At 31.0% G+C, this 13,183-nt stretch overlaps 1 protein-coding gene across 1 annotated transcript in view; it reads right to left on the bottom strand.

Annotated features, from left to right (window-relative positions):
* Window positions 1–13,183, bottom strand: part of LOC107439832 (1-phosphatidylinositol 4,5-bisphosphate phosphodiesterase epsilon-1) — a 232,922-nt gene that overhangs the window by 95,090 nt on the left and 124,649 nt on the right. The window contains exons 11-12 of the mRNA XM_087155060.1: window positions 10,103–10,380; window positions 6,801–7,076 (exon numbers count right to left, since the gene is read on the bottom strand). Coding sequence (XP_087011186.1) covers window positions 6,801–7,076; window positions 10,103–10,380 — 554 coding nt within the window. The remainder of the gene's footprint in view (window positions 1–6,800; window positions 7,077–10,102; window positions 10,381–13,183) is intronic.

The raw sequence follows: 13,183 nt of genomic DNA, 5'->3' as shown, positions 1-13,183 counted from the left end.
ATTTTCGCATTGAATAAATGTATTTTTAAAAATTGCAAATGGTTGATTGATTTTTAATTCAAAACGTTTGGAGGTTCAAATAGCACATTTTTTCCCTACTTTTTGATGCTTTAAACACAATATTATTGGGCACTTATAAATGTAACACAAATTTTTAGCTAAAATGAATCCTTTATCCAAAAGTAATATATTTACACTTTTAAATGTCATAACTTTTGTTAAAAGAGGGTGTAATAATCAAGTAACGTAAAACCAACAAGGAAGAAATTAAAGCCGATGAAGAAAATGAAGTTAAAAATGGTTCTGTTAACTATTGAGTGAAATGCATAATTGCATCAAAACACCTCTTATAGGTTGGAAATTATGAAAAAGGTGTAAGGCATAATATAGAAAAACAAATATTCTAAATAAAAATGAAAAAAAAATCAGTAAATCAGCGTGTATAATTTATGTTATTGTCGAATCTATAATCACCTTTATAGAACAGATACAAAAAATATTAGTAATTTTATTTTCCAGAATTCTTAAGATTATTATAAAATTTTCATAAACGAAAAATAATGCTTATCGTTTTATTAACAATAAGCCTGTACTCATTTCTAACTGATTTATACTTCAACTTTATATCTACTCATAACTTTATATTAGTAGGATAATATTTTGAAAGCACTTAAGGGTTTTGTGATTTGTTAATTTTTGCTGACGAGAGATTTAAGCAATATTTAAGTAGGATATTAAAACTCCCTAATCTTTCATGTTTTTAAATACAAAAAAAATGTGAAAAGAAATTACAATTGGAAAATTTTTAATTTTGATTTCAAAGTAAAATCAGTACACTGTAAAAAAAACTTGGTAAATCTCTAACCAGTATTTGGTGCAGTGTTTCTCATTGTTCCGAAGTTTAGTTAAATGAAAGATAATTTTATTTCAGTTACACCATACATTTTGCTGTATGATCGAGAAATACTTCCATGGTGCAACTGACTGCATCAAAATTTAGCAAAAGACACAAAACTTTGACAGTGACTGTAAACTGAACGATATTTTTTTATGACGCCATGTTTTCTTTACAACTCGGTCTCGCTTTATCGGGACGATTAATGCATGTTGTATCAAGTTTCTACTTTTTTAGGTAGGTAAATGACTTATTTGCATTATTTAAATATCATTTCTCTTATGTTGCTTTTTAAAATTTGATTGGCGGTATAAAATGGTTAGAGGTATGTCATGAAATAACTTCTTACGGTAAATAGTTTTGTTACGGTAAATAGCTACCTCGGCCTGCGCTTTAAAAATACTTAATAATGGTGCAGCCTTCCTTTTCTTTTATAAAAGAAAAAAAAGAAAGAATGAAAATAGGTGTTTCATTTTTTCAGAACACCTACTTTTGGTGCAATATTTTACTGATATTGGAGCTAGTAAAAATACCAAAATATGATAAAATTGAGCTTCATTTTATATAGCCAACAAATGGATACTAATTTTTGGTGCAATGTGATTAGGAATTTTTAAGAGTGTAGAGGACAAGAAAATTTACCACTGAAGAAAAAACACAAAAGTTTTATAAATAATATCCTTTTCAAAATTCAATTAATGCAATGTTACATCCCATTTGAATCCCAAAATGAACAGAAAACAGGGGACTTTCTTATGGGAGAATGATTTGCTTATTTTTGTTGACAAAGGAATCCAAATTTGAATGTCCCCATAGTTTTATGGATAATAAATGAGATGTTAAAAGATTGGTGTCTTAGCCTGTTCAGGATCGTGATTACAGGATTCTCCTTTCACGGTATCATAGAATTCGTATTATGTTTTCTATTGTATCGAGTTAGTACGCATAGGGAAAGGTTGAGTAATACAGGGTTTAGAAGGCCTGTTAAAGCAGACCTATTTCATTTAACCTACGATATTTGTTGTTTAGTTGTGTGTAAAATATCAGTTTCGAAAAGACCTTCTTAAAATAGAATTTTTTTTCAGAAAAAGTGAAACAAACCGGGAATACTTAATGACTCTATAGGAAATTTAGAAATACTAGAATTTCCGTAAAATTTTAGCAGAAATTTCAAATTTATATTTAAGAAAATTATATGTATAATTTACACGTGTTGTAGTCAAGGCTGACTCACGTGGAAGAGAAAAAAGGCTGACCAAAATTCTCTATAAAAAATTAGTGTTTTTTCAAAAGAAAATAACTTCTTTTTATCTATATCAAAACTAGAAGCATGATGGCTCAGGAGATAGAGCGCTCGCCTCCCAATGAGGTGACCCGGATTCGAATCCCGGCGAAGGCTGGTTTATTCGAATTCGCACCCGGCTCGCACCGACCACAGTGCTGACGTAAAATATCCTCAGTGGAAGACTGATCATGGGTTAGAGTCCCTTTGCCGTCAGGCTAACCGTGGGAGGTCTTCATGGTTTTCTTCTCCATGAAACACAAATGCGGGTTAATTCTATCAAACATTCATATACGAAAACAAATTTCTCCCAATACTTGATCCAGGAGTTCCCTTGTCCCCTGGATTGGGTTCAAAATTGCATGGCTACGGAGTTGAACATTGATAACCGTAAACTGAGAATTCTGTCGGCTCTTCAACCATAGTTATAAAGTATAAAATAAAGTATATCAAAACTACAATTTGGAATTAAGGGTCTTTTAAAATATTACAAAATACGAAATGAGGCTTTTTGTACTTTGAGGATGGGACGCGTAATAAACTTTGGCTTGAGGCCCGAAAAACCTTTGATCACATTCTTATGTAGCTATCTTCTTCCTCCGCAGTACTGCAGCTTTCATGGGCCCAGCATAAATACACATCAAGGGGGAAAGATTCCGGAACACGTAGTACCCGGTTTTACACTGTAAGCAGAGGTTATCGAAACTAAATAGAGCAGCGCTACTTGTCTGGCTAAATCATTATTGTTTGAACGGTATGAGTAAACGTATAATAAGCTGGAGTAAAAATAATTTTTATAACTATACTGTCCTATAAATAAAGATAGCTTAAAAATAAAAGAACGTTAGAGAGTTTACATTGTAAACAAACTTATCTACAGAGGCGCCGTTAATTAATCAACAAGACACCAGTATGGTAGGCTTCTTGACTTGTAAAGTGTAATTCAGAGTTTGTCCACCAGAAAACAGAAATAATTTCATGAAAGTACACGGTGTTTTTTAGTTGCTCTACTGAATCTATGGTTACTGTACTGTTTTTAATATATTTGTAAAAGTATACGAAATGATAGAAATATACTTGTTATTTTCTTAACATTTGAATTATTGCTTTGAATATTGCTTTGAATTTTTTTTCTATCCCGTAAAAACGATGCTTATCTGAATCTAGTGTTGAAAAACTCTAACAATTGTATGTATGATAATTTTATTCCAAGTTAATACCGAAACAAACTCTCATACACCCATTTTAAAGGGAGTAAATAACACCAATAATTGATAACGCATAACCAATTTCAGATGCTTTTTTTACTCCCTTCATCGCTAATAATTCGGTGGTGAAATAGGCTGTGTTTTTCGGGGGTCCGTAAATTTGGTGAATAATTATTGTATACTTAAACTTTTTAACTAAAGAGAGAAATGATGGTAGGGCATGTCTTAAACTCCTTACAAATGATTGCGAACCTTATTAAAAGTTTAAAGGCGAATAATTGTGCGATTTCAAGACAATGACAATATGGCGGCCAGGATGGCGTTTGCAGTGGTGAAATATGAGTTCTTCTTGTCTGATTGAATTGACAGACTGGTCATAGACTATTTAATTCCTAGTAATTTTTAACCCTCTTTACTGATTAATCAAGAATATCGATTGTGTTCAATTATTGGTCAAGTAATTTCATTCTTCTTGTTCAACTGATTTGACAAACTACTCATACAAACTGTTACAAAATACATGCATGTTTTTAGTTGTAGAATGTTACATAGTTGTATAGTTGTATCTGTTGTTTAGTTGTATAAGATATTTATGTTCTCATTAGTATTACCTAAATCTCTCAATTATATCAAATATTTTTATAATATTTAACTTTAAGTAATTTCCGTTAAGCCTTGACTGAATTCAAATTAATGTTCTCTCAGTCCTGTGTGTCAAACTAATTTTATTTTAAGAAATATTGCATACATGCATCCCAACGGAATGATTCTTACTTTACATTGTATCGTAAAATTAACTTTACTGACTCTTTGTATCATTTCTAACTGCAATTATACATTTTAATGGAACTGAATAACAAAAATGGTACTGTTAAGAATTAAGCCATAAGGCGGCGCTCAAGTCAATATCAGTTGCTATTCAGAATTCAATTGTCAGAATTCTGTTGCCATTCAGCTCTGGAGCAGGGCGCATCTCCTTGTCACTTTACAATGATCTTGTCAATTTTTATATCATTAATTTTGTAAATAAATTATTATGTGTGTTACAGTCCTCTGATTAATAGATCGATACATCACGAACACTAAACAGGTACTATATAACAAGAAGTGCAAAAGAATACTCTTGGTGTTTTTAAACACCCACCAAGAACTCTCTTTGGCTTTTGGAATCTTGGTGTAACGGAGAACCATTTTTATGTAAAGTAGTTGCCACCATTTTTAGCGTTGAGATATATTAAAAGTTTATACAGTGCATTTAGGAAATACTCAAGGTCTTGCGGGAAAATGCAACCTTTTGTAACATAAAATCTTTTTATCAAACAAAACCAAATTTTTATAGATTTTGAAAGACTGAATTCGCATATGCTATTTATTTTGAGGAAACTGGAATAACCGCTAAGTTATTCGGAAAAAAAACTTGTATGTTGCATAAAAAAACTTATGTTGCACAAAAGATAGCAGACATCAAAGAAAATATATATATCAGACATTAGAAGATTTTAATAACGCAAAAAAAGCTTTAAAAAAAAACTATGCTAACTTTTTTTACTAAACTAACTTTTTCGTTCAAGAAATTGCCAGTTCAAAGAAGATCGTTTGAGGTATTTTTATTTCTTTATTTATTTAAAAGACTCACTGGTTTATAAAATTAGCCGCTTTTTGAAATCAAACCTGAAAGAACGGAATCATTGTAATACCAAATCAAATTATAACTATCGTTTAATAAAATCATTATCGCCTTTCTTGAACACTGGGGAAGTATGTATTGTAAAAATGAAAAACATCATGTTCTTTTTTTCTTTTCTGATTATTTAGAATCACGTTTTGTATAGAATGTCCCACTCAGTAATCCTAGAACAAAATTAATTTTTAAAAAAAATTAAATTTAAAAAAAGCAGGAGTGAACTATACATCTCTTAGTGAAATTAAAGTTGTGTAGTTAAAAAAGAATAAAACAGAGAGGAGGTAATATATCACGTTATGTCATTATTACAACATATGAGCCTTTTCATCATATTCAACAAAGTTGGAATAATTTGTTATCTGCTCTAAGTTCGTAACATTTATTTATACCAATTAGCTTCAGCGTTATCCATCTCTAGCTAGTGCCGATAATGAAACAAAACATCAATGTATCAGAAACGCACAAAATAAATTTTATTATGAAAAGGTAAAAAATAAGTGAAACATATAGATATTACTTTTAAAATATGTGTTTCAAACGAAGTGCATGAGCGCATGTTGTACAGTTACATTTTAGAAGCTCCGTGTACTTTTTAAATTCATAAGTTAAAAAAATTCCGTTTCTTTTATCTGAAATTAGTGGTAGCGTTTTTAGTATGTTGCTTGAAAATAATAACAAAAGAAAGATCATTTATTTTATAATTAAATTTTCTAACAAATTCTCCATTTACGGCCAGAGTGTAATGTACATTGCTGTAACTAGCAGGGATTGTTTCTATTTCATTAGAGATCATAAAAAAATAGTTTGACACATAACTGTACCGTTCATATTTTCATAGTATAACATGAAAAATTTAAATTTTTTTAAAAGAACATATATAATTTATTTCCAAGTTTAAATAAGGTCCTTAAGCTAAATTTTTCCTTAAATTCAAAGATAATTTGCTAATTTCAACTCGATTTACGTTTCTCTTCAAATTGTAGGGAAAAAATTTACGCATTTTTCCTTACAGAGTAAAAAAAGAAAATTTCGGCAAAAAAGGAAGAAAAAAACACGAAATCGTCCCCCAATTAACATTTTGGATCATTGAAAGGACTATAAAATAAGTTGTGACACCCAATTTTGAAATTTTCTCTCTACAAGTTTTTTTCTTTTATTGATCTACAGAGTGCGTCAAAAAAAGTTTCATAGGATAGTCATCAAAATTATATCGCATAGAACTACGTAAATTTCCAGTTCGATGTGAAATTTTTGTTTGAGAATACATTATTACAATAAAAAGAATTAAAAAAAATTGCCATAAAATATGCAATTATTTTATTTTTCATAAATTTGCTCATTGAAATGATCAATTTTGATAACATATACACAGAACTTATAAAACTAATAAAAAGAAATTAAAAAATTATGAGTAAGAAATGCTGAATTATGAGTAATAATGAGTAAAAATACTAAAAATTATGAGGTTTCAGGTGACAGTAGAAATGTAAACAAAGGGGTGGGGTGCGGCATGAAAGTAAGAAAACGAAACTAGCCTACAGCTTGCTCGTAATTGCTCAAATATGAAAAATTCTTTTTGTATGTGATAGAGCATCATTTAATTAATATAAAATGTTCAAAATTAGAAAATCGATTTTTCGAGGGATATTTACGATTTTGGGTGTCCACTGTAGCCTTAATATTGTTTTAACTCAATGATAAGTTAGAGGAAGGGAAAATAGAAATAATTACCTGCAAATCAAAGGCAGAAAAAAGTTGTCTTGCCTTATCACCATAGTGTTCTCCTAGTGAAGTAAGTATATTAAGAAAGTCTCTTAATTCTCCAGATGCGTGGGTAAGTAATTCTCCTTTACAATATTTAGATAATTCTAGAAATAAATCAAAAATGGATTCTTCTTCTTCAGAGATAGTACTTCGAAAAAGGCTGTTCACAGTATTATAACTTGATAGTAAATGTGTGTTATCCACTCTAGGTACTGAGCAGGAGCGAGGTCGTTCTACGGGTGGCTAAGGAAGACAATTATTATTTTCAGCATAAGAAATACATTTTCAAAACTTTAAGTCTTTTAATTGTGTGTGTAAACAATTTTAATACGACCAGTTTCGAAAATTGTAGTGGCGAAGAGTTACCCAATTGAAAAGAGGACACGCGAAACGGCGCAAGAACAACAGTGTGGATATCATCATTTACAGATAGAGTATCTACCAGATCACATAATAGCATTTAAAGTTAGAGTAAAGTCGTTCTAAAAATACATTCTCTAGAATATAACAACGTGTTTCATTTTCAGGGCATAATGTGACGCCACAATTGGGTTACTCGAATTGCGTCAAAAGACTTAACTCGTCGATTACATTCTATCAATAAACAGCAATAGATTTATTGGAGATCATGTTCTGGTCTTGGCAGATCAATTATTGATACTGCCCTTTGCAAAAACATTTTTTTTTCTTCACAGCAGCCCTTGACTGTCACTATAAACAACCCCAATTTGATGATTAATACAAACATTACATTCACATAAACGCCACTAAATATCGTGCTATTACTCACTATTTTGTTCTGAAATAATTCATGTTTAGCACGACTTTGCTGTTAAATATCTACATGCATATCTACATGCGTATCTTTTATTTTTATAGAAGCATTTGCTCTTCACTACATGTTTACAACAATATTAAATAAAAAAAATTTAAATTACGATAAAAAATTGAATTTAAAATTAAGAATAATTTTCTTAAATTTAAGCTGTACCTTCTGGTGAAGTTTGGCCAATGTTTTGCCTTGGTTTGTGCATGGAAACCGAAATTAAGGTTAATTGGGAACACAAGTTTATGGTCCATCATCCTTTCGTTATTCTGAGCTCCATAATAGTCCATGAAAGCAACAATGATATGAAACAAATTTTGACCACTGTTTTCTAAAGGATTGCTAACATAGTACAATCTAATTGTAAGAAGAGAAGCCTGCCAAATTTACTAACTCACCAGGTTTGTGTTTAGCAATGATCTCCATGAAAATGACAGCACTCTCAGAGAATTATTTTAAAACTACCGAATCATTTTAACTAAAAAAATAACTGAATTTTAGGAAATTCTTTTAATTAAGATTTCCACCTCTCACACTGTTAAACGAAACTATGCTTCAAATTTATTTATTATAATGAATAAATTTTGGCTACTTTTCTTTTATTGGTATCGCCAAGAAATAAGGCGGGCCCACGGAAGAGAATTCTAGTTACCCTGCTTTCCTTCTTACCCCATTCTTCACCAAAACGGGCTTCAAGCATTAAATCAGCAATCCAGAACCTAATATCACTCTAGGAAGAGTGATAGAGCTAGAATTCTGGTAATCCTATTCTCCCTCTTACCCCATTTGTCACCAAAATGGACTTGAAGCAATCCAGATACCAAGCAGAGATCAGTGCTTACTATAAAGCTAACCTTTAAGCATTATTAAAGCCTGTTTATAACATTTTCTAATATTTTTTAGTTTTATTATTACTAATTTTAACAACTTCTTTAAATTAGAAATTATGCATATTAAATATATTTAATTTATATATAACACTTATACAAAATAAATTTTAAATATAAATCAATATTCACTACTTACATTTATTCCGAATTCACTGGAAGCTGACTCTTTAAATTTATACTTAAGAACCTGTACTAAAATCATTTCCTTAGTATATCCATTTATCATAAAAAGTATAAAAGTGTAGCAATACGATTCAGCAGGAAAAATTACATAGAAGGATTACAACAAAAAAGTAAGCCAAGATGGTTTTTATTTTTATTTTCACCAGTACCTTCTTAAATTATTTTTCATAATTTATAATTTTAGGATTTTCATGTCCTATCTAATTAATTCTTTATAATTGCTACTATTCTCGTCAATAGAATCTTTATCGCCTCCTATTTCGACAAAATTGTAAACAATTGCAAACTGTTTTATAATAGTGGAAGATTACTCATCATAATACAAACAATACTGGAAGGTTGGGTTTGCCGCGAGAATGCGTCAAAAACTAGTTTTATCACTATTTCTAACTACTATTTCAAATTAAAATATTTTTCTGAACGAGCTTTAAGTTTTTTTGGATCCATATATGTTTGCAAAACATTTTTTTTAATTACAAAATTTACGAAGAATTTACAAAAGACTTTCTTACCTGATGCCAAAGAAGAAAACCATCAAAGATGTGGGAGTCAACTCAAATACATATTTACAAAAATTGAGAGAAGGAAAGGAAAAACAAACATTTAACTCAACACAACTCGAAATTTCATTATCTTTGAATGACAGTATTTAGCGTTCATGTTACTGGCAAAGTTTGAAATCCGGCACTCTATAGAATGCCTAGGCATTGTATAGAATGCCTAAAACTGGCCGGCAATGTATGAAACAATTTATATTTCGCACATTTCCTAGGCACTCTCCAAATGAGAAACCGGCAAGTATAAAATACATCTCCGATTTGTTTCGAATATCACGATTTCCCTTAATAAGAAAGACATAAATTACGTTTTGTACAACTTTCATTTTTCTTTACGCATTTTGAATAATTTTTTTTAATGGCAATCTCATTATTTTTTCAGAATAACATTTTTATTTTTGAGAAATGCACATCATTTACATAATAACCTCATCAGGACGTTTTTTTTTTCATACTTTGCCTAAATAGCTTTTGTCATTCTATAGAATGCTTAGGTATTGTATACAATCCCTAGGGAAAGTATGTAACATTTCATACCTTGCCTAAAAACATCCGGCATTACATACAATACCTAGGCATTCCATAAACTGCCACCATTTCATATTTATCCGGTATCATTTATATTACACTTTTTTAAAAGCATGTTAACCATAAGTAAGACCGCTGTGATCAAAGTGGCTCGTGAAATCATTCTGGTTAGACAGATCTCACATATTTTATGTGACAAAAATCCAACTTTCCTAAAAACTGATGAAACCTAATTTCAAATATTTGATTCGAATAATGATTGAAATCTCTATAATATTTACTAACCTTTGTATCATATGTTGGCAAGTTGAGAAGTTCTCTTTGAAAAGCAAGAATATCAGCAGCTTCACCAGAGTTTTCTTTTCTGCGTAAACTAGAGAAAAGTAACTTCCCTCGACGCCTTCGAAATGATATTTCTTTTTGAGATAATGTTCCTTTTAAAGTTGATACAGTGGTACGACTACGGCAGGTCAAAAAGTGATGTTTTAAAAGCCTAAATAGTATAATAGGACTGGCAAAAAGGGGTAAGGCTGATAAATAAAAATAAACCCCTTCTTCTGAATCTGGAAAAAAAAAAGAGAGTTTTTATACTCTACTTAAACGCTCGTTTAAAATTGTTTCTAACTGAATCACTTTTTAATAATATAACCAATCCTTAGATCGAAGAGAAGAAATAAAGAATGTTATTGCAAAATAGCATGAAGTTTCGTTATTACCACTCTAAATATACACTGCTGAACACTAAAATTACTGCATTAAAAAAGGAATACAAATATCAGAATGGTAGTTATTGAACATATAGTTAAACATACATTTTTTTCTCTCAAACATAACGTATATATATATATATAATAATAGCATTTTTCCGTCTGTACAAGAAGTTAAACAAAGGTTGTATGGAATGCTTTATAATTTTATCTTTTATAACCGTCGTTGAACAGCCGACCCAATGTTTGGGTTTACGACTACAAATGTTCAACTACGTTGCCTTGTAATTTTGAACCCAATCCAGAAGATAAGGGAACTCGTGGATCAAGTATTGGAAGAAATTTGCCTTTGTGGAGGACTTTTTGTGAGAACTAACCCGCATTTACGTTACAGGGAGAGGAAAAAAACGAAAACCTTCCACTGTTAGCTTTAAGGCAAGGAGACTAACCCATGATCCGTCTACTAATGAGGATATTTCCCGTCAGCACTGTGGTTGGTTGTTGTAATTGGCAAGTAGTTACGAGTCAATCACTAGGCAACCATTAACTACTTTCAATGTTTTAAAGATCAATGTGTTGGCCAAGGCAACTGCGAGGATTGTTTTGTATCTAAGAAGGTCAGGACAGTACGGACAACATACAGTTGGACAGCTTATATAGGTATGAAATAGGATAGGAAAAGCCCTGGATCATAACAAATCTGAAATGTTATGGTTAGTGATCAAAATGCCAGAAATACGAACAAGATGTCATCGTATGCTTAAGTACCCAATATCAACACTGAGGGAGATGGATTAGTATGATGTTTCAAATTCAAGTTGGCAACGAGAGTTTTCCAGGATGCTCTTAAATGCGGATGAAACTTGAAGATGTGTCCGATAATTGGCAAACATTTTTGTATCCTGCTTATTTCGTAACTATTTTGTCAGATTAAAAAAAAAATTACTTTTACTATTTAAATATATTGATTTCCTATCATTAATGTGTATATATTTCTCTTTTACCCTTTTTAAGACTAGAATTCCAAAAATTTACATAGTGAGTGGCGATTACGGGACGCCTTGTGAATGTTTTATTTTCTTTTTAAAGAATATTGATAAATAATCGCTCTTATTTATACTTTTTTCTACGAGTTTTGAAAAAATATTCTTAACATGGAGTAATGAATAGTTAAGATTTTTTCAATGTTTTTTGGTAAGTGCCATTCAGAAATGTGCCATTATTTCTGAAAGTGGACTAATTTCACTTGAAAAGTGCTATATAACCGATTTGCTTTAAGTTTTAGTGTTTGAATGAAATTGAAGAAACTGGAAATGGTAACTCAATTTGGATGATGTTTTTAACATTATAATTTGATAAAATATGAAAATGCAAAAATGATCATTAATATCGTTAAAAAAAATAACAAATAAATAAACTACTTTTTTAGCTCCAAATAAATTTGCGTAACTTTCAAAAATAATGGCTCAAAAAGTGAATGATATGAGACTCAACGGGTCAAAAAAATGTGCCTTAAATAACTTTTAATATAATGATCGGATTTTTATAAATTAAATGCAAATGGATGACAATTAATATGCTAATTCATAAAAACCATATTTTAGATAAGTTATGAAACTAGACACAAAAACACTCTTATTTTTATAATACACACCTACTTTTATCCACGGTTTTAAATTTTTGACCATGAAAATAGGGAAGGGATTAGCGATAAATATTATTATATGATTCCAAGAGTTATTCAGATGAGCGGTCAAAACTTTTGACTCTTTAATATTAATTTTACATTTTGTCTATTTCTCAAAATTTTAAAGATTTTTTTAACGAATCAAAAAACTGTTTTGATATAATTGTCTTTTATTCAAAGACATCGATGCAGTAATAATGATTATTTATTACTTATTATTAATCGAAGAATTTCAGTAGTTCTAATGGTTCGAAACCTTGTTGCTGTTATCGTAGGTCATTACGGAAAGGGCAGCAGATGTTTTTGTTTTCTAGTGGCTCCATCTGTAGCCAAGAATTTGACTTCTACCACACCCATACATCACACCCAATAGAGCGGACTCATACATTCAACCATTCATTCATCCAAAGATTGTAATTTCGACCTAAACCAGAGAACGACGTGTCTCCTATTCTGTAATCCCAGAAGCATCATTTATAATGGAAACATGGAGGACTTTGTTACCCGACAGATTCAAGGTGCACCAATCACCGTTTACTGCACCGGGGATTCTTCAACTGGCTGGATTCGAACTCCTATTCTCACAAACGCGAGTCCAGCGCCTTGCCAACCAGGCGTTTGCGTTCCAAAGAGGTGAACCGGGTTCGCATCCCAATAATGGCAGGTCAATTCGAATTCCGCACTCGGCTTGCACCAACCACAGTGCTGAAGTAATATATTTTCAATGGTAGACGGATCATGAGTTAGTCTTCTTGCTTTCAGACTAACCGTGGCAAGTTTCCGTGGCTTTCCTCACTGTGTAACGCGAGTTAGTTCCATCAAAAAGTCCTCCACGAAGGTAAATTTCTCCCAGTACTTGATCTAGGAGTTCACTTGATAGAGTTGAAAATTACAAGGCTATGGTGTTGGAGTTGTCAGAAATCCGAAAAATTGAATCGACAACAGTTATAAAATTAAATAAAAATTTAATTC

The sequence above is a fragment of the Parasteatoda tepidariorum genome, chromosome 11 (genome assembly GCF_982258835.1).
Source record: "Parasteatoda tepidariorum strain Cologne lab strain chromosome 11, Ptep-v5.0, whole genome shotgun sequence".
Taxonomy (NCBI): Eukaryota; Metazoa; Arthropoda; class Arachnida; order Araneae; family Theridiidae; genus Parasteatoda; species Parasteatoda tepidariorum.
The sequence above is the reverse complement of the archived record's forward strand: the minus strand, read 5'-3'. Positions and strand labels throughout refer to the sequence as shown.